The sequence below is a fragment of the Balearica regulorum genome, chromosome 1, assembly GCF_011004875.1.
Source record: "Balearica regulorum gibbericeps isolate bBalReg1 chromosome 1, bBalReg1.pri, whole genome shotgun sequence".
NCBI lineage: Eukaryota > Metazoa > Chordata > Aves > Gruiformes > Gruidae > Balearica > Balearica regulorum.
Genome location: NC_046184.1, coordinates 218548940 through 218570200, shown reverse-complemented (window position 1 = coordinate 218570200; position 21261 = coordinate 218548940). Strand labels below are relative to the sequence as shown.

Genomic DNA, 21261 nt, shown 5'->3' with positions numbered 1-21261 from the left:
CCGGCATCAGGGGACAGATTGGTCTAATAGGCAGCGTTGCTCAATTTGTTTAAGGACACCGAGGGAAGAGGGGCACAGCAATCGGCAGCAGCGCCTGCCGGGAGGGATCGGGGTCAGCCTCGGCCGGCAGCGGAGGGGCTGCCAGCAAAGCCTGTGCGGAGAAGGAGGTGGGAAGGGAAAGGGGCATCATCACCTCCTCCTGGCCTAGCCTGAATCATTAATCTCCACCTCAGGGGTAAAAACAAGTAAAAACAACCCTCTGGATTTCACAACTGGGTTTGGTTGTGTTTTTTTTTTAAAAGTAAAACCCAAGAGCACGTGAGAACTACAGCGAACTGTGATTCTTCTTCATCCCACCAGACTCTTCCCGGGGGTTAGTAAAGATGCTGATGACTCAGTGAAGAGAGGTACATTCATTAGTTTTCCGTGCCAGAAAGTTGGAAAATTTGTGTATGTATTTTAGTCCAGAAAAAGGGCAGAGGGTAGAACAAAAAATGAAAATATAATTGAAGAGAACCAAACCAGGGTATTTCCAGAGGGACTGATCCTCCGAGGACAGAGACGAGCGGTCACTGAACCTGCGCCCGAAAAGCCAGGCTGCGTCTGGGATGGGCCAACCGGGTGTGAGCGGGAGAGAGAAAAATGTGATTTACCGGGAGAATCATCATGGGCAGTCAGCAACATCCCCAGCACGTCTGGGGAGGAAAAACTCTGCACTTCTCTCCTGAAGCAGTTTTTGTACACAGAGAAAGAAAAACCCTCTAGGGAAAGGCAAAGGCTCCTTGCTTTGGGAACCTGGGTGCCCAGCGCTTGCTACACGGAGTTACCGCCTGCAGGGCTGCCATCAGGGCTGCGGCACGGAGGCAGGCGGGTTCGCCACCGATCACGGGACTGACGGGGACTGCAAGTGCAAAAATTGGCACTTGAGGTGAGGCACTGAGCCTTAAAATGTCGGCTGAAGGCTCATGCCTCGTACAGCTCACGTTCTCCGGAGAGCATGCTTCAGGTGTGACCCAGGCACTTCAGACATCCCTCTCTCGTTAATACCTAGCTCACATCTTTGCTCAGTGTTTTATCAGCGCTGCCTAGCTTGGTTTCTAATGGTAACTGATAATCACAGAGAGCAGTAAGTAGGACACCATTATCTGTTGGATGCTTTAAATGCACACCCAACCCCACAAACCACCAGCACCAGCCCTGTTTGCTGAGCCCTGGAAACATGCAAATGCTCTGCTCCTCCTGCCTTACGTCCTGCAGGCTGCCCAAATCCTGGGTGCTCTGCCTTCGCCCCCCGACGCCCCGAGCCCGACCTCAGCACTCACCTCCAGACTTCACAGCATCTAACCAGAGCCCGAAACCACGAGGGAGGGATGGCGACGGCACCTACAGGCACCTCCTGCAGCGTGCGCTGCCAACCCCAAGGCTCTCCTGTTCCTCCCCCCACCTTCTACTCAGCTCAACAGACCTGGGTTTGGTGAAGTCCTCCAGAAAGGGTCCTGGATCGGACATAACTAAACCGAGTGCCCCAGCTAACGCTATCAGCACGGGCTGCCCTCTCCCCTCTGCTCTAGCCACGCGCTGCTCCCTGCGCCACCAGACCGCGGCCACAGTGTCTGGAACTGCTCTTTGGTCCTCCTGTTCTCTTGTGCAATAGCTAGAGATAGGAAACTGCGCTTGGAAAAATGCATTTTTGAGAGAAGCAAGGCCGAATCTGGGTCGACTGACCATGGGAACAGTAGTCAGGACTGATTCACAATCCTTCTGCAGAGGAGGAGAGCCCTCACTCAGTCCAAGAGCTCAGCAACTGAGAGTAACTGGCACGGGGTGACCCAAGTTCAGTCCCACCGAGAGACGGGGGCTCAGGAGAGCAGGATCACCCCCCCAGCAGCCCCGTTCCTCCCTCCAGGGGTTGATGCATTTTTTTATGCGAGCAGTCACCGGTAAAGAGAGGGAGCCACAGCATGTGCACAGGAGACGGGGCACTGGGGGTCCGTCCTTGCTCCGGGCAATGTTCAATAGGTCCTTACAGGCAGGGTCACCACAGCAGACTGCTTCTCCCCATACGAATGGCAAGAGGAACACGTCCAAAGCTGTGCTGGAGGAGGGGGTGTCTTCAGGTCCTTTTATATCCTGAGCCAGTGCTCTGGCCATGGGGACATCAGGACAAGGCTCTTTGCTTTCCTCTCTCACTTCTGTGGGTCTAGCCCATGCCTTTGGGGGTTTTTTGTAAATGCTTAAATTCAGTGAGTTGAACAGAACGGCATACATACAATTAAATGAGTAATAACATCTATGGATTACTAGTTCTGCTGGAAGGAGCAGGCTCCAAGCAACCCCAGCAGCGGTGGTCTGGCACTTCTGGACATTCCTGACCCTCAATGACTAACAATTTGTCTTTGGGCATTTAAAAACCAACTTAGATCCTTAATTAAGGTATTAAATATCCTAAGACACTTGAACGTCTGCCCTATCCATGTTGCAGCACCCAGCTGACGCCGACTCACCACGCACAGCTAGCATGGACTACGTACATTGTATGGACATGGGAGAGACAATCTCTTCGTCCAAATCGTCCACATCATCGGTCATGATGAAGTGCGAGGGGTTAGGCCGTGGGGTGCCCATCCAGCTGGGGTCAATGTTAAGGGCTGAGGCCAGGGTGTGGATGCCCGGGTTGTTGACGATCTGGAAGCCGCAGAGCAGCTCTATCTGCTGCCAGCGATGCAGGCGCTCCCGCAGCGCAGCCGTCACTTCGCTCAGTGCTTGCCTGGAAGCAAGGTACAAACAAGGAAAAAATGTAGGGAATGAAGGAAAAAAACACCATAAATTGTCTGAAACAGGGAGTCTAGTGGCTCAGCTCTGTATCCTAATACTTGAGACATCTTTCAATCCGCTTTCAGGGATACAGGAATTTAAAAAACCCACAGCAACGACTGAAGTATCCAGGGATAATCACTTAAAACTGCAGCCTCCTGAATCCTCATTTTGACAGGACCTTTATTTGCTCTGCATAACTGCCATTTCTTGCTTCACGCAGATAAAATTAAAAGGTTATTGATTAAAAGGAGCAAGTCCAATCCCAGCTAACTAAAGTCAACAGAACAAAAGTTCAGCAAAACAAGACCAAGAGCACCTGTACGGGCTGCAGTACGCCTGTGTCTGAAATACCAGAGGGGTGAAAGAGGCAGGCAGAAATAAGGGAAGGTATTAAGTAGATACTCACTTTGCAGTTAAGATTTTATGATCAACATCATCTAGAGATGAGCTGTGAGCAACATGAAATGTTCCAAACAGGGTGTTTCGCTTCTTTTTAATTTTTTCAGCCTGGAACATCAACAGAAAAAGGTCACAGGAGAAAGACGACCTTGTGTTTCCTCCAGGACAAGAACATCCTGGATGGGCTGAGACAGAAATAGTCCCTGCAGCTGTTTGCACCCATATAAATCGTGTGAATCGGGTTTTTACTGAAGGATGTTGTTCTTCCCAACACGGCGGGTGAGGAATTCGCCAGCAGTGAGTAAACAGGTTGGGGGTTTCATGCTCCTCCTCAGCCCTTCTCCTGATTTCCTGAGAGTCAGAGGGAACCGAACCAGCTACTTCACACAGCAAATGGCTCTCATGTGGCCTTATTTTGTCCTCCCCATGAGTAAATTATGGGGGAAACACTGGCAGTGCCCAAGGTTGTTGGTTTGGGGAGGTTTTTTGTTTTGGGGTTGGGTTTTTTGCCTTCCCTTTGTGGCACAGTGTGTATTCAAAATTAGTCTCCGCACACAGCTCCGGGGTTCACAGAGTTGTGGCGCTGAATGAGACTTACAAAAGATAAACCAAGGATGTGGACATGAGAACTGACACGGCAAAAGGAAAACCACTGAAACAGTAAAGTGTCCGTAATACAAACACATTAAGGCAGACAATTTTTTAGATGCTGCCAGCTCTGGCTGCTGTTTATCTCTGCAGAGACAAACACATGTTACAACAGCTTCCCTGCAGCTCATCGCTTTTTGGTTGGCACAGAAAATTTTAAACAACTGGGAACACAGAAGTGATTCATCACTTCAGATCACGTGCACACGTTCGAAATTTTGTTGCCCGTGCACGAAAATCACCTCAAGCAGGGATTATGCTGAATCCAGGTTGGATGAGGCTTTGGGCAACGTGGTCTAGCAGAGGGTGTCCCTGCCCGCAGCAAGGGGGTTGGAACTAGATGATCTTTGAGGTCCCTTCCAACCCAAACCATTCTATGATTCTATGAATAGGTGCAAAACCTCCTGCCAACTCCCTGCAGCGCTGTCGCACAGGCAGCACTCCATGCCCTGCACCTTCCTGGGGCTCAGCTCACGGGCACGCCCTGGTCAGAGCCTGCACTGCCCCGAGAGGCGGCTGCGCTTTAAAAAATTGCAAATTTAAGGCATTGAAAGGGGAACAAAGAAGGTGCAGAGAAAGAAACTCTGCAGGTTTCATTCCCCAAAGCTTTTCCCGCGGCCGCGAGGGGAAGACCCGGCACGCGGACGCTGAAATTCTTACCCCTTCCTTGGCCACCAGCAGCTGCTTCTCCGCATTCTGTTTCTTGATGTTGTAGTACTGGACCTCCACCTCGTGGGTCAGCTGGAGCCATTTCTGCAGGGCCTCGGGCGCAGCCCAGCTGCAGTGCGACTCCAGCTCCTTCTCGGCGTTCTTGAGCGCCATCCGCACCTGGGAGAGAACCAGCCAGCGCAGCGTTGCAGCAGTGACGGGGACGGCCTGCCCTTCTGTGAGGTCGTCCCAACCGCTGGCTGCCAACCCGGCGCTTTTCAGGCACCAGAAAATAGAGGGGGGGCGGGGGGGAAGACTCCACGCAACTTAATCTTAGTCGTGAGAGAAGCAGAGGTCGTTGGGAGAGGTGACACCCTGGTACTGCGGGTGAGTGGGGGAGAGGAGCGTGGCAGGGCAGCCATCTGACAGACATGGCTGCTGCTCGGATGACTGGAACAACCTGCAGCGCTTTCCGCTCACCCGAAAGGCCAGCTCCTTCCTCAGAAGTTTCCAGCCATGGCGACGCTGTCCTGCCTCAGCACCTCAGCTCTCAGGGAGGGTAAGCAGAGCTGAGCCGGTCTACCTCAGCCCTCTGCCTCGCAACGGTGCAAACCGCACGTGAACCCTCCAGGGCTGACAGCACAATGCACAAGTTGAAGAGAATGAGACTGTAGGTCTCAGGTCTTCCAGTCCCTGCAGGGGCTCCAGGAAAGCTGGAGAGGGGCTGGTGACAAGGGCAGGGAGTGACAGGCCAAGGGGAATGGCCTGAAGCTGCAGGAGGGGAGATGGAGATGGGATGGGAGGCAGAAATCCTTCCCTGTGAGGGTGCTGAGGCCCTGGCACAGGGTGCCCCGAGAAGCTGTGGCTGCCCCTGGCTCCCTGGCAGTGTTCAAGGCCAGGTTGGATGGGGCTTTGGGCAAGCTGGGCTAGTGGAGGGTGTCCCTGCCCATGGCAGGGGTGGCACTGGGTGGGCTGGGAGGTCCCTGCCCACCCAAACCAGTCCATGATGATTCTATGACTCTACAAGGATATGCAGGGTGCTTATCGTCGCCTCTAGAACTCTCTGCAAAGCTTGCTGCCTGCCTGCAGGTCTGCAAACCCACAGCCTCTCCTCCTGAGGCAGGATCCCTGACAACGCTGTGCAGGCAATCGCCTTGTTTCTCAGCAGCTCCCGAGCCAAACAGAGGGAGCTTGTCAAGAGACAACTTTCACACTGGAGCAAGATGATAAAAATATTTAGACACAAAACATGTGCTGCTTGGTCAGGAAAAGAAATAACACGCCTGGAATCAGCAGTTTCTGTAGGTTTCTGGGGACTCTCCTTCCATCCCAGCTCAGTCTCCTCCACACACTTACTTATCTTGCTAGAGATGGGAGCAATTACAAAATTAGAAGAAAGTGGGTGACAATCAAGTTGACGATACCAAAACCTTACATAATAGCATTTAGTCCTAGAGACCATCAAGAATTAACACTTCTCTTCCATTACTCAGGACGTGGAGGGACTTTAACAACCATGACACAAGCCCTGCAAGAAGCTAACGTGTCCCATGCTGGAGAAACCAAAGGATGGCGACTGCAGCTTGGAGCTGCTGCAATCCAGGCACAGCACAGCTCTCCAGCCTCAGGAGGGGCACATGTGGTTATACGCTGTACACCACCTCCCCGCTGTCACAAGAAAAGCCAACCCTAAGCACCTGCGCTGCCCCAGCGAGCCCCGGCCACCAACGCAGACCTCCTCCTAACGTGGTGGAGCTGGCAGGAGAGGAGAGGGCCAGCTACGCAGTCAGGCCTGCACACGTGTCACCGGAGGATGCCTGGATCATGCCTGTCCCACGCTCTCTGTCAGTGCTTTAACCCGCCGGTGCCTCTTCGTTTCCCACAGAGCGCAGCCGCAAGCGGGCTGAAGAGAGGCATTTTTTAAAAAGATTGCTCAAACTTGGATCTTTTCCCTTAACGTGTTATTTAACTCAGTCACGTCTCACCAAGCCTGGCGTAATTTCCAGTGAGTCAAAAGCAGCAGGTTACACGCAGATACTTTGAAATCCCATGTTTTATCCTGGAGGACATTTGCACAGTCCATCTAGCAGCAGCCAGGAGGCACCGCACAGAACAAACTACTTACATCGCTTACGTGTGATTTAGTCTTCTTGAGCACAGCACTGCCTAAATCATTCACAAAGTTACAAATTCAGAACCGTGGACCCCAGGAAGGTCTATTTTTTTTCCCCCTCAAACACCAGCAGCACCGGGTGCTGCTCCCACCACAGGCACAACTCTGACCACAATCTGCAGGCATCTGGGATGTAGGAATGTGGAGGATAAGCAGGCAGGAAATCTGCCACAAGGTATTTGGAGTAGGGGAGTGCTCAAAACATTTGCAGGAACAATATTTTTATGGAATGGAGGAAAAGGGAAGCGGTGCAGAACAGCAGCCAAGGACCAGTGGTTGAGATGAGCCATCATACACGGTGTCCAAAACGCAAACTCTCTCGGTTCCGAAGGGAATCAATACAAACCAGAGTTACTTTGTGCATCCGCATTCCCCTGTGAAGATTTCCAAGATCCCATTTTGATCGCTAAGAGCAACAATTTACACAGTGAGGAATGCACTCTGGGCCTGCGGCCCCAGCTGGGTCCGCGGCCTGGGGAGGATGACCTAGTGAGGAGAGGATGGGTATGGACAACCCAGCACGGGAGGGTCCCGTCCCAGAAACACACTGCTTCTCCACCTCATACGCCGCACTCCAGTAGGAGCTTCCAAACCCTCCAGCATCGTTTTAGTGCTAGGAACCAACTGGTGCAAAAGGAGGTCTTGGTTTAATGTCTTAAAGTCAGATGAGTTTTAGGAGTGACTGGTTAATGTTATCTGTGGTCTACAGCTCACTGGGACGGTGATCGTGTTATACTCACACGGTGTGGGTCAGGTGGGTAAAACCAATACTCACCCTGTCACTGCATCCCTGCCGAAGGCCTCTAAAAACAACAGAGCGGTTAAGTCACCTCTGGCTTTCCGGGCTTCTTAACAAAGGTGCAGTGGGGGGGGAGCGGGATGGGTGAGACCCTGCCTTCTCCCAAAGCCAGGAGCAGGGCGGGCGCAAGGGCTCAGGGTTACAAGGGGAAGGCTACACATCCTTATTTAATGGCCCGCAATATAAAATGACCAAATTTCTCTGTGTGTGAGTAGGGACATCCCAATGTGTGTCCTGAAAGGGAGCTCCGTGACTCGTGGAGGGGCTGGATGACCAGTTAGGAGGAATGAAGTTGGATCAGGAGAGCAAAGCTGATGGCAGGCACCTGCGGGTGTCTGGGCTGTTGGTACTCCACGCAGGAAGGAAACGTGCTGTTTGCTATGTGCGCACTTCGGCTGCGCTGCCCCGTGGGTCCCTGACGGCCCAGGACACTTCCCTTGTCAGGAAACCCTCGATTCTTGTCTCGTTTCCTCCACGGTGGCACAGAAGAGCGGGCACAGCCAGGCTGGGAGGATACGCTGATGTCTGATGTTTTGCCTGGCTCCTGCAAACCTGGCTCACACTGTTTGTTTAAACTGATCTATAAATTAAAGTCAGGTAAGAATTGTCCCTCAGGTCAAGAGGAAGCAGCAACTGGAACCGTGGGTTTGGGCAAGGGGCAGTTTGGAGGTGAAATTCCCAGACACCGCGCTTTGCCCTCTGTCACTGCAGGCAGGTGCTGTGAGCAATGTCTTCTGATTTCCATTATTTCCTACAGCTTTTGTTATCGGGCTCAGGGTTTTTAGATGTAGGATCGGGAATGCTTTTTCTGACCTACAACACATTATTTTATAAATGCTCTGTGTATCCTTCTGGACAAAATGCATTTCATTTTTGCCAGCAGCAGCAGCATTATACACAATATTCAGTCTAGGCTTACGTTACAATATGTAACTTGGGGACATATTTTCCTGCCAGTCTAAACTTAAAACTGATGTTTCTGAGAATCGCATATGAACTCTAATCTTGCTATACAGATTCTAATCTAGTGCTAAACTTCCTTGGAAGGAAGTTTCCTTCGTACACCAATCTGATCCACGAGAAAACATGGCAAGCACAACCGAGCTCATTCCAAATTCTCCTAAACCCATGAATAGATAGAAAAGAAAAAAAAAAAAAGGTTATGGTTTGGAGCGGGAGTTTTGGCGTGTGATGGCAGCATATCACTCTTGAGACAGCACCGGCGGGGTCCCTGCTGCCCAACGCACAAGCAGCACCATTATACAAGTACAGGGGACGTGTAATGTGGAGTCGTAGGAGAAATTTGGATCTTTTCCTCCACAAAAGGGAGTGGAAAAACAAAGGCGGAAGAGCATTATAAGCAGAACATGACTGGATTTCTCAGAAGGATGAAGCAGAGCGAGGAACCGTTCTTGCTGGCACGTCTCCATCTGGCTGAACCCTTACCTGCTCCAGTTCTTGCTCAGCGTATTTCTGCCTGCTCAGCTCATTCTCCGTGCCCTCCCGCAGTTCTCGGAGCCGGTGTGCCTCCTGCTTGGCGATGCTGATCTCGTCTTGCAGTTTCTTCTCCAGGTGCACCTTTTCCACTTCCACAGAGCGATGCTCCTCCTGAGCCTTCTGCAGCCTGCAACAGAGACACCGAGAGCCCAATGCTGCGTGCATCGGGCTCTCCGTACGGGTGGAGTCCGCGGTGCAAGGGCTGGCCAGCCACAGCCTACACCAACCCTGCTCTCATTTACTCTGTGTTTGTGTCAACAGAGATCTGCGTTCAGAAAGTCAAGGAGAAAGTTCACTGTGCCTGGGAAGAAATGAAATTGTCGACTCCAGGGTCTCAACTTTATTTCATTTATTAACTACTTGGTATTTATTTTCTTAATTTTCCAAACCACATCAAGATTTCCTTTAATAAGCACCAAGTTAATTCAAATTTTTAGTGTTTTTACAAAAATGAAGATCTTTGCCTTTAATTAAAAAAAAAGGGGGGGGGAAGATCTGCCTGAGCAGGTACGAACACCCACCCAGATGGGATGTCTCCGTGTTCCACTTTAAAAGCATTCAAATTTAGACATGTCTTAATCTTGCCTGGAAGTGATTATTTTTCCTTGCGACAGGATTAAACCAGTAGGAATTATGTACGGCAACAAAAAGTAATCACAGATGACTTGTACCCACTTGGGAAGGTTCAGGCATTCAGGCTGGAAAGCCTGGGCCCTCCGAGGGACCCGCCAACCCAACCCAACCCAACTCTTGCACCAGGTCAGCAAAATCAAGTCAGCACCAAGAGCGAACCCAGCCCACGCGGGACCTGGAAAGGGGCAGAAAGTTGCTGGTTGTTGCCACCCATCAGGCTCTAGCACCTGTGGTACCCCTGGGAAATGCAGTCCCAAACCCACGTGTTTCTAGAGACATGGCAACTGTCAAGTATAAGGGTGGGGAAAAAAAAAAAAAGAATTGGCAAATATTTGGTTGAAATGAAATGAAAAGCTTCACTTCATAATGAGGGTTCTGAGAAATCATGTTGAACAAGTACAACCAATGGTATTAAGGGGCTTCTTGCAAGAACCAGCCTAATGATTCCAATGAAAAGTATCTTTTTTTTTTTTTTAAATGGTGGCAACAATTAAACCCTGGATCAAATTTCTGAGGAATGTGGTACATCCACTTTTGGCTAACTTCAACTCAAGATGTGAAGTGTTTCAGGATACGTGCTTTAGCTGCTGGACTGAACACAACCAAGTGTTGTGGCTTACGCCATCAAGAACCAGCAGCATTCCAGTCCCTGCAGGGGCTCCAGGAAAGCTGGAGAGGGGCTGGTGACAAGGGCAGGGAGTGACAGGCCAAGGGGAATGGCCTGAAGCTGCAGGAGGGGAGATGGAGATGAGATGGGAGGCAGAAATCCTTCCCTGTGAGGGTGCTGAGGCCCTGGCACAGGGTGCCCTGAGAAGCTGTGGCTGCCCCTGGCTCCCTGGCAGTGCTGAAGGCCAGGTTGGATGGGGCTTTGGGCAAGCTGGGCTAGTGGAGGGTGTCCCTGCCCATGGCAGGGGTGGCACTGGGTGGGCTGGGAGGTCCCTTCCAACCCAAACCCGTCTGGGGTTCTGTGATTCAGTCTAACAGTCCTGCCTTTTCAACATGAACTTCTCTTTCCAAAGTCTGAGTTCTCACAGTCTGAGATAAACCAAGAGACACTGGACAAGCCCACACTGCACCAACAGTAGAGGCGACGCTATTTTAACCCAGAACAAACTGAGGAAACTCCCGTTTTCTGCCACGAGAAACAAAGCTCTGCTCCCCACCCAAACCAGCCCCTTCTCCCTGCGTGCACCTCCTGCGCTGCCCAGGCAGCTTCTCTGGGGATCGATGGGATCTCAAATAAGGTGCTGACCTACACTGAAGCCACCAGCACTGTTTGTGAGGTTGGCAAGGCATCAGCTTAACCAGCAAAACCAGTAGAGGCTTACAGCAGATAGATTCTCAGTGACCAAATAAAACTATGCATAAATTGAAAAGAAAAAAAAAACCAGTCGTAAAGCCCCAAATGGAATCATCTTAGCCAGAAATAAGTATTTCAAGGTCATAAGACCTTCTCCCACTCAAGGTCATCAACATCCAAACTGCAGAGCAAACCAAGGGAGCGACGTGCGGGACAGAGATGAGGGGGGACAGCGAGGTCTGGCTCCGGGTGTGCTGTGCCTGGGCTGCAGGTGACACATAGCACATCTCAGGAGGACACTCCTGGGCTCCCCGGTGGCTCCCACTCATCCCGGGGAGAAGCTGATCCTCAGTCGCTCCCTGCAGTGACGCCGGGGCATCCACCTTCCAGCCTCGTCTCTAAGGCCAGCACCTGGTTGTGCTTTTGGCGATGGAGCACGGAGCACAGCCCGTGCACAGACTCGGGGCAGGGACCATCGCTACCGCTCGCCGTCCCAGCCAAGGGCTCCTCTTCCTCAGGCTCCTCTCTTGGCATGCAGATGGCAATGTAAAACAGATGGGACGGGCTGGACTCTCACCAGCCGTGATGTTGGCTCTCTTCTTGGAAAAGGCTCATTTTCAATTTACAGCTCTGTTGAGAAACTCAAGTGTTTTTCTTTCCAATTTAAAGAGACTCTTGCCAAGACATTCCAAGTTTTTAGATAAACCCACGCTCTCTGCCCCGTGCATCAGTGCTAAAGCTCTTCCATACTAGGGCTGTAAGAATCCCAAACCAGCAAAATATCTCTGTTTAAAGGAGAAATTCCCCTATACTATGACGCAGAAGAGAGAAGGAATTTTATCCTTAAGATAATTCTAAAAGGCACTCTAACATCGTATTCTCACTTACTACCATTTTTTTTCCCTGACAGCAGAGCCCATATTTTCTTACGCTGGTTATGGACAAGCCCACGTTTTGTCGGTGCATTCCCATTCAGACGCAGCTACACGGGTTTCACATGCACTGAGCTCCAGGAGAACACAAAGCGCCTTCAGAGCTGCACTCGTAATGAGGGCAAGAAATCCAGGTCCATCTGGGGCTTCCCAGTTCAGGAGCAGATCTCCAATACAATCAGTAAATCTTCAATACAGATCTCCATACAATCTTCAATCATCGGTAGGATGTGCTAAGACATAAACTTTTTTATCCTGATGGGTCATCTAATTGACTGGAAAGCATCACTGCCGAAGGATGTTCTCAAAAAGTATTTTGAAGATGAACAAAAAAAGGCTTTTTGCATCAATCTTCCCTTCCCAACTCTTCAAGAGCACATCAGAGCTGTTCATTGAATAACAGCCCAAGCAGCTGGCAGGCAACAGGAAAGGCACCACGTGCCCTCCGAGGTCTGGTCAGCACTGAGTTTCAATGAGCCAGGTAAGAAGGTTACTTCAGGCTCTAGAGACAACCTTCCAGAAATGAAGTTTCTGAGCAGACCTTCAGAACAAACCCATGGGAATGTGCTGCTGGCAGGTTTTGCTGTATCTACAGTGGCAGAGGACCACAGCTGAATCTTGCTGGGCCTCAAGGATGAAGAAGTGAGTGCGTGTTCCCCCCTTCAGAGAAGGATTAGACCAATCCTCTGCCAAGAGGCCCCACAAGCACCAGGAATTCACCTCCCACTTCAAGCTCCAGCTCAGTGCCCTCTGCAGAGGACAAGCCCTCCCAGCTGCACACCCTGCAGAAGCATCACAAGCTGCTCTGGCTTAAGACTCAAGCTATGCTTAGTATACATGGTTTTGTGTTTCTTCCTATCCGGCTTTAGAGCATTAGTTGAACTTCCCAGGCACATCTACTTGTTTACGTGGCTCTGCCCTCGGCAGCAGATCCCAAGGTCATTCCCAACATGGCACATTCACGGCAGCCGGTGTTTGGACCTCTGGTGTGACCTGCTCTTCAGTGACACCCAGCAGAGACCTCCTGCCCAGGACACAGCTCTGCTGCTCTGGGGGATGGACGTTGAGAAGGAATTCCCGTGTCCTTCTGGCTGTAGAAAAAACCCCAAATATCTTTTTCTTTGGGGTATGTCCAACCTGCAATGTAAAATTACACAAAGCTTTGTGAAACCAGCTGTGGATCTGAGCCAGCTCCGTGGTAGGCAGACAGGAAACGTACTTTGTTCTATCTCCATGCCAAAAAGAAAGCAGGTCATGGATCTGCATCACTGCCAGGGGAATGCGCCCAGTTTGGCACCATCACCTTGGTACTCTCTCAAGTGTTTGCCCTCCACACGGACACCAACTGAGGGGGTCACACTCGAAGAAGAAGGGCTTTCCAGCAATGCTCACGCATGGGACAATTCCCTGAAGGCCATCACGAGCATGTAGGCTGCAGTTTTGTAGGTATGTCAAACAGTTTCCCCAAGACGTGGCTGTTTGCAAAAGTCTCCAGGGCAGATTTACCTCCTCGGGATCCTGGTGGTGGTGTTTGCGGAGGTTGCTCATCACACCACCCATGAGCGGCCACAGCACGTGTACCAGGGCTGGGCTCTGCTTTCCGAGAAGCCACTGGGAACGTAGCTGTCAGCTTGTACGGCAGCCAAATTAAGGCCTATCCTCCAAAATTACCCTTAAAACTAATGAAAAGCAGTTCCAGGCCAAGACTACCATGCATTTGTTAAATCTGCCCTTAAACATCTGATTGACAAAACCTCCACTGGCTTGTCACTGAGAGTCTTAAACACTCTTTTCTTTCCTAGAAGAATCCTGCATCTAGAGAGGACCTCTTCTCAGCACATTCTCTGATGAGTAGTTTTACTGGAACCATTGCAATCGTTTCTGTGAGTAGAGGTCACATTCCTGAAGCTGCAGTATTTTGCCCAAGCGCCTAGAGTTCAACTACCCATATGTAATACTCTAAAAATTTTTTTTTTTTTGTTCTTCCCAGACAACACTCCTGGATTTACATATCACCGTGGTGGCAGGTAAGCACGGACTTTAACGTACATGGACAGCGGGATCGAGTGCACCCTCAGCAAGTTTGCCGACAACACCAAGCTGTGTGGTGGGTCGATAGGCTGGGGGGAAGGGATGCCACCCAGAGGGACTTGGACAGGCTGGAGAGGTGGGACCATGTGAAGGTCAACAAGGCCAAGGACAAGGTCCTGCACGTGGGTCGGGGCAATCCCAAGCACAGCTACAGGCTGGGGGGGCAATGGATGGAGAGCAGCCCTGAGGAGAAGGACTTGAGGGTGTTGGGGGACGAGAAGCTCCACATGCCCCAGCAATGTGCGCTGGCAGCCCAGAAAGCCACCCGTGTCCTGGGCTGCGTGTCCAGCAGCGTGAGCAGCAGGTCGAGGGAGGGGATTCTGCCCCTCTGCTCCGCTCTGGTGAGACCCCCCTGCAGTGCTGCGTCCAGCTCGGGGGTCCCCAGCACAAGAAGGACATGGAGCTGTTGGAGCGAGTCCAGAGGCGGCCACGGAGATGATGGGAGGGCTGGAGCACCTCTGCTCTGGAGACAGGCTGAGAGAGTTGGGCTGGTTCAGCCTGGAGAAGAGAAGGCTGCGGGGAGACCTTCGAGCCCCTTCCAGTCCCTGCAGGGGCTCCAGGAAAGCTGGAGAGGGGCTGGTGACAAGGGCAGGGAGGGACAGGCCAAGGGGAATGGCCTGAAGCTGCAGGAGGGGAGATGGGATGGGAGGCAGAAATCCTTCCCTGTGAGGGTGCTGAGGCCCTGGCACAGGGTGCCCCGGCACAGGGTGCCCAGAGAAGCTGTGGCTGCCCCTGGCTCCCTGGCAGTGTTGAAGGCCAGGTTGGATGGGGCTTTGGGCAACCTGGGCTAGTGGAGGGTGTCCCTGCCCATGGCAGGGGTGGCACTGGATGGGCTGGGAGGTCCCTGCCCACCCAAACCAGTCTGGGGTTCTGGGATTCTATTCTATGCAGCTCGAAGAACTGAAGAGGGGACGTGCATTCTCCTGAATGCTTCCACTGTGTCACCATGCTTTTGCCCCATCAAAAGCCACGGTGAAACATCCTGATCAGCCTGGACGACCAATTCCAAGTGAGCTGGATTACCTTACGCTCCTTTAAGAGGCTCTTCCTCCCCTCTAGGTACAGATTTACACTGTCATTTCGGGATCCTGATATACTTTCAGTATGAGTCAGACTGGGAGCAGAAACCACTGTAAGTTTCACTGCTCCCATATAATTAAATGTGGTAAATAAATAGGAAGTACCTACGTGAAACAGGCACAGAAGGAGCGCTCCCATCCGTTTTGCACAGTTGAATGTTTTGCTCCTGAAAGCAGCTCTGAGCTGGGAGGAGAGCTCTCACGGGCCAACAGCAGCACAACTAAACAGAGCCAAGTCTTCCCAGAAATTCAGAAACTATTTTTTTGAATCAGTAACGACCATTAGAGCAGAACCGGAATTAAACAGACAAAACACAACACAAAAACAACGTGGAAAAGAAACAAAAACTGCACGGGAGCACGTACGGCCGTGCTCGACTACGTGTCAGCGTGCACTGGAGCCACCTCGGAGCGGGAGATGCTGGTGTCGGACGCTGTCACCTTGCTCACGTGGCTTCAGTGCCACGTTTCAGGATTGTAGTGAGACGAGGGGGGTTTTACCACTCGCCTTCATGTGGCACACCGCAGGTACAAATAACTAGCACGTCATCACCAGAGAACAGGTCAAGTGAGCACGCACACATCGTTACGCATAGCCTGGTAACTGAATTAATTCATGAGCCGGGCACCCATTTGAGCTGTAAAGATGGGCTGGCAGGTTTGCTGTGGCCACTCGGGAAGGTGCTGACTCTGGCACGCAGCTCCAGGTGACTGCTGCACAGAAGCACGACAGCTAAAAAGAAAATCTTTCCTGAAATCTAAATGAAGAATAATCTTGCAGGAAAGACTGACACTTGAGTGCTCCAAGCGGGTGGACGCAGAAGACCTACCTTTCTTGAAGATCATGGAGAGACTGTTCAGCTCTGTGGAGTCCCTCCAGGTCTTTCATCATCTTCTTCATGTGCTCCTTTGAATAGCGATTCTGGATGTAGGCAAACCAGCAGCCACCCACTCCGATGACGATGGACACCACCAGCATGAAGTCCTTCAGGTGGTTGTGTCGAGTTACTGGAAGAGAAGCAGGGATACTGCTGAATTCCAAAGAATGCAACGATTAACGCCGCAATGCTTCGCCGCACCAGAGCTGGACGTGAGAACTTACGGCAGCATTAGAAGGAATTGTGGCTTGGGTTTCGCAAAGGGAAAAGATGAGCTACATCAATATTTAAGGGGAAAAAAAAAAGAACTTTGACAACATTTATTCAACTATAATGAGGAAGCAAAACAAAAAAAGAGGAAGATGAAACTCAAGTTCTTATAGATCTAATTTGCCTGGCAATACAGAACACAGGAGAGCCTCCACAGAGGAACCCCCAGAACAGCGGTGCTCTTTTAGGACAATACAGATAGCATTGAGTACAGAGATGGAAGAGCTAAGAATAACTTTGATGACTGTGTTCATAGAGATGGGGCAGATCAAGTATCAAATTGACAAGCTGCAAAACTTTCATCAGAATTACAACTCAATTGGAGATCCACTTTTTCACCAGTTAGTAAAACAGTTACTTAAAAAAAAGCATGGATGCGTGAGAGAATGAAAGTAACTAAGTGGGGGCTGTGCCGAACAAAACCCAAAACCACATGTCAAGCAGAACGTGCTGCTGTTCACTACTTAGCAAAACCTCAAACACGTATGTACAAAGAAAGGTAGAGAGGAAGAGCAGCTTAGCCAAGCTAGCTGCGACTGAACACCAGTACCCACTGGTTTTGAACGGAAGAGGGGAGATCCAGAAAGATACAAGAAACGTTTCACCCTGAGGGTGCTGAGGCCCTGGCCCAGGGTGCCCAGAGAAGCTGTGGCTGCCCCTGGCTCCCTGGCAGTGTTCAAGGCCAGGTTGGATGGGGCTTTGGGCAACCTGGGCTAGTGGAGGGTGTCCCTGCCCATGGCAGGGGTGGGACTGGATGGGCTGGGAGGTCCCTGCCCACCCAAACCACTCTGGGGTCCCGTGCATTGCAAACGCCCCCAGGCACAACCCTCCGCTTGCCCTTCACGCAGCACTCAGGTCTTTTTGCTGCCACCCGACAGGTTTTATCCAAGGCACGCCAAGAGGCTTCCTCTCAAGGTCTACGCGCACCAGAAGGAAGGACACAGTTCCCAGCAGCACGGGGCACACTCAGCAGCTCTGTACAACATTTACACCACCGGCGACCCAACACCGCTTCCCAGCAGAGGCTCCTCTAAAACACACTCTGCAGTCCCAGCAGCTTTTCCATCAGGCTTCACGTGAACGCGTGAAGGGAAGCGTCAGCAAGCGAAGGGGGGGCTTACCCAAGAGCAAACGCTGTGCATCTCCACCAGCTCCCGGCCATCCCACCTGAAGCAACAGGCACAAGCAGAAAACCTCTTTGCTTCCCCTGAAGCAGGAGCAGGGGTTTGTTAAACAGAAATGTATGTACGTACGTACACAACCTGCCGCTCCCCTCGCCGCTGGCCCGGAGAGCGCCGAGCGGCAGCCAGGTCACCTCCGCGCTCCGAGGCGAGGGCAGGCAGAGCTGCGGCCACCGAAGGGCTCGCTCTCAGAGGAACCGCAAGCTCCGTGGGGTAATGCAATCTCATGGTTACTCTAAAAGGAGCCAGAAATGCTAGTTTCCCCAAATTGATGCAACATCCCTCCCTCTGCCCTGCACCTGGTCTGGGGGACACCTCGACTCAGCGTGCAGGAGATGGGCTGCACCCAAAGCAGCACCCATTTTCACAAGGAAAACACTTCAGTGAAGCAAGTCCTCGCTGCCGGATCCTCGCGGCAATACCTGTCTGCCTGCGGGGCAAGCGGGGTGCCCCAGCAAGCAGGACTCCCCAAAATGAGCTTCTCACACAGCACGGAGGGGTGGCCCGGCACCGGGAAGTCACAGCGGCGAGGGGAGGTTGAAGGGGATGGGAATTGCACCCTGTCATTTTCCACAACGAGCGAGTGTGGAAAAGCCAGCGCCCAGACGTTTTCAAGATGACCAAAGAAGTTCACTGCGAGTAGCCGTCTTTCATCTCGGAATTTTAAAATACTTTAAGACAAGTGAAGCTCCATACCCCACCACAGGCAAACCAACACTGGATGCATTTTGCAGGGGAGCGAACTGAAGCGCAGAAACAGGTCAGTCCTGCGCGGGGCGTGGACCTCTCCCCCTCCATCCGCGGGCAGCCGGTGGCTTTGGCGCAGGGCTGAAGCAGCTTTACCTGCAGAGGAAGCTATCGCTGACCCTGGAAGCAGCGGCCAGCGTGGCCGTGCTCCGTTTCCAGCTCTTTCGTGCTCTCCGTGATTCACGGGCACGCAGTTTGCGTTTGAAGGTGGCCAGACAGAGCCCATGCCGGCTGGGCAGACGCTGGGACCGCGGGACAGAACCAGCCCCGGCATTGCACAGCCGAGGAAGAGCCCGAGTGCCGCCTCTGCTCAGGTCCCGTCCTTTCCGTGCTCCGCAGATGAGCTTCCATAAACGCATTCAGCATAAAATCCGCCTGGGCTGCAAGTTTCCCAACACCTTTTGTTTCGGGACTGAACATTTGTGTGAAGCACCGCTACGCTGCGCTGGCCAGACCATTTCCCTCGCGTCCCTGAGAAACCGGCTCCTTCGTCTCAGCAAAACCCTTCAGCTCTCTGTTTCGTTGTGACGACGCGGTGACTGCTATCTCTGAACCGAGAAGGAACAAGATGACCGCGGTGCTCTCACTGCAAGGAGTTTCTCCAAAAAGCCTTTCCATCTTATTTGAAGTTTTAGACTTTAAAAAAATTTACTGATTACACCAAATTTGAAATGGATCTCTACCAACAAAATTTTGACGTAATTTTAATACACATTAGCCCTGCCCAGCATTATAACGTAGATCAAAGAGCACCCCCAGGGCCTCAAATTCATATAATTAAACATGTTTTGGGGTTTTTTTTGAGGGGGAAAAAAATATCCTTTCATCAGAATGACATGCATGAAGCAAATTCAGGGCTTTCACTTCCCTTCCTCTTCCTTTTTGCAACTGTTTCAAGGCTTTTCCAACATACCAATACATGCTTTTCGGCACGCTTAGGTCTAAGCATCAGCTTTGCACAACGCGAGAGGGAATTGCTCAACTGGCCTTTTCAATTTGAAACTTGCATTTCTCAAGGTGGAGGCTCTGGAAGACACGTTTGAAGTCTCTTACTGGGCATACGGAACTATGGTAAAATCCCCAGCAGGCAGAAAAAAGCAGAAAGAATTACGCGGAGGTGCGGTGGTTCCTTCAATGAAAGGATTAAGGGATGACCAGTCTGTTCCCCAACAATAAATTAATACATTCGTTTCTAACTCGGATACGCACGCTGCTCCACCCAGCACTCGCGTTCTCTCCACGTTGTGAGAAACCCCAGGATGTGAAACACGAAGGGAGCACGGAACAGCGTAAGAATCCGTGCGCTTTTCCCCAGGAAACTCAAGAACCAGGTAAAGTACAAGAGGAACAGACTTCACCTTATCAGAGGAGGTCTAAAGACAGTCCTCAGGCTGTAGGGAAATAATTAGTGTCACATCTCATCAAAACCTCTAATAAAAAGTGAAAAAAAAATATTTACTTCCATCATTTAGAGGGATGGGGACTTTCACAGCTGAGGCAGGAACAACAGTTATTATATCCCCTAATCCCTTCATGCCCTAGCGAAATCACACAAGAAACTTGCTTTAACTCGCCCCCAAATCACTCCCCATGAATCTCTAGTTCAGGTCAAGACATGAGTTGCAGAAACTAAAGGTTATGAACAAGAAAAAGAAAAAAATATTGAAGCTATGTGAAACATTATGAAGCAATGATGAAAAAGTGAGAAAGGAGGATGTTGGTGTGTTTTAACTGGGAGGAAGAGACAGCTGGATTTGATACAACTGGTATTTCGGGAAGGGGAGCTGGAAATCGTATCACAGAACCCCAGAGTGGTTTGGGTGGGCAGGGACCTCCCAGCCCATCCAGTACCACCCCTGCCCATGGCAGGGACACCCTCCACTAGCCCAGGTTGCCCAAAGCCCCATCCAACCTGGCCTTGAACACTGCCAGGGAGCCAGGGGCAGCCACAGCTTCTCTGGGCACCCTGTGCCAGGGCCTCAGCACCCTCACAGGGAAGGATTTCTGCCTCCCATCTCATCTCCATCTCCCCTCCTGCAGCTTCAGGCCATTCATGCATCTCCAACAAATGGTACACTCAGGATTTCCTAGCACGGCAGCAGGGACTGTAAGAACATCTCCGTCGGGCACAGAAGATGGGTTAGATCAACATTTTCAGATACTGAAGCTGTCACGTAGCTGACACAGGGATTCCTTACCAGTTCAGTTCCAAGCCACAGACAATATTCCGGTACTATCAAGAATAATACAAATACAAACATACGCACGCACACACACACACACAAAAAAAAAAAAAGATTTGGCCAAAAAGAATGATTCCTAGTCAAAGGCTTTAGGTGAAGCATTGCGTAAAGGCACGTGCAGCCTCAGCCTAAGGAATACACTGCCCCGCGCCTCCTGGGCAGACATGACCTGGAGAAGACACAGACCTGCAAAACGCAGCAGAGCAAGGCAGAGGTCACACTAAGCTGTATCAAAAATTTAGAGATCGAAGAATAAATGCGTTGTAATAGTAAAGGGCATTAAACCTGCAATTAGGAAAAAGTCTTGTATTAGATCTTGGGTTTCTCATTTATTTACTTTTAAGCAAAGAAGAGCTGACATGTGCCATAACAGGGAAAGGATGAAGCTTTTAAAGGTCGGATCCCCCCCAGCAGCAGATGATGGATGCGTATGCTCCGACTCTTCTGACCGCACATACAGGGTATGTCGCACGGAGCTCATCTTCATCGTGTGCCAGACTGCATTCCGTGACTCTTCCTGGTCACAGCCTACCTTTGCTCTCTCTGTAGCTCTCACTCTGCTGCCAGTGAAATCAGTCTGGAAGCGCGTTAGTGAACGGGGCCACCCTCGCTAGCAGAAAGACGATTTCTGGAGGGACTCAAGTGGGCTGTGCCACCTGGGTAGGCATTGCTCTGCTTGACCAAGTGCCAGAAACGAGGAACATGCGCATAAGGCAACCCAAGAAACAGGCAAAGCAGCACAGCATCCCAGCTTACAGAAATACACTGGTGTGATACCATGGGCATTCTGCGTGCAGAAACCCAAGATCTTCTGGAGCAGACAGACTGCCTGTGGGAAAACCCACGATCGGGACACACATCTCCAGCGAGGTCCGTTTCTTTCGGTAGCTGCATTGAGGCAGAAGGTGGGGGGCTGCGCTCGAGAG

The 21261-nt window shown here is 51.3% G+C and overlaps 1 protein-coding gene across 5 annotated transcripts in view; it reads right to left on the bottom strand.

The window, feature by feature from the left end:
• The window catches only part of STIM1 (stromal interaction molecule 1), a 98516-nt gene that overhangs the window by 14403 nt on the left and 62852 nt on the right, over window positions 1-21261 (bottom strand). For 3 of the 5 annotated variants that reach the window (XM_075742739.1, XM_075742736.1, XM_075742737.1), the window contains 6 exons: window positions 15847-16024; window positions 8931-9108; window positions 4525-4692; window positions 3224-3324; window positions 2532-2767; window positions 523-603 (listed from right to left, as the gene is read on the bottom strand). In XM_075742739.1, the coding sequence (XP_075598854.1) occupies window positions 523-603; window positions 2532-2767; window positions 3224-3324; window positions 4525-4692; window positions 8931-9108; window positions 15847-16024 (942 nt within the window). The remainder of the gene's footprint in view (window positions 1-522; window positions 604-2531; window positions 2768-3223; window positions 3325-4524; window positions 4693-8930; window positions 9109-15846; window positions 16025-21261) is intronic. The other 2 variants (XM_075742740.1, XM_075742741.1) reach the window with 1 other exon arrangement.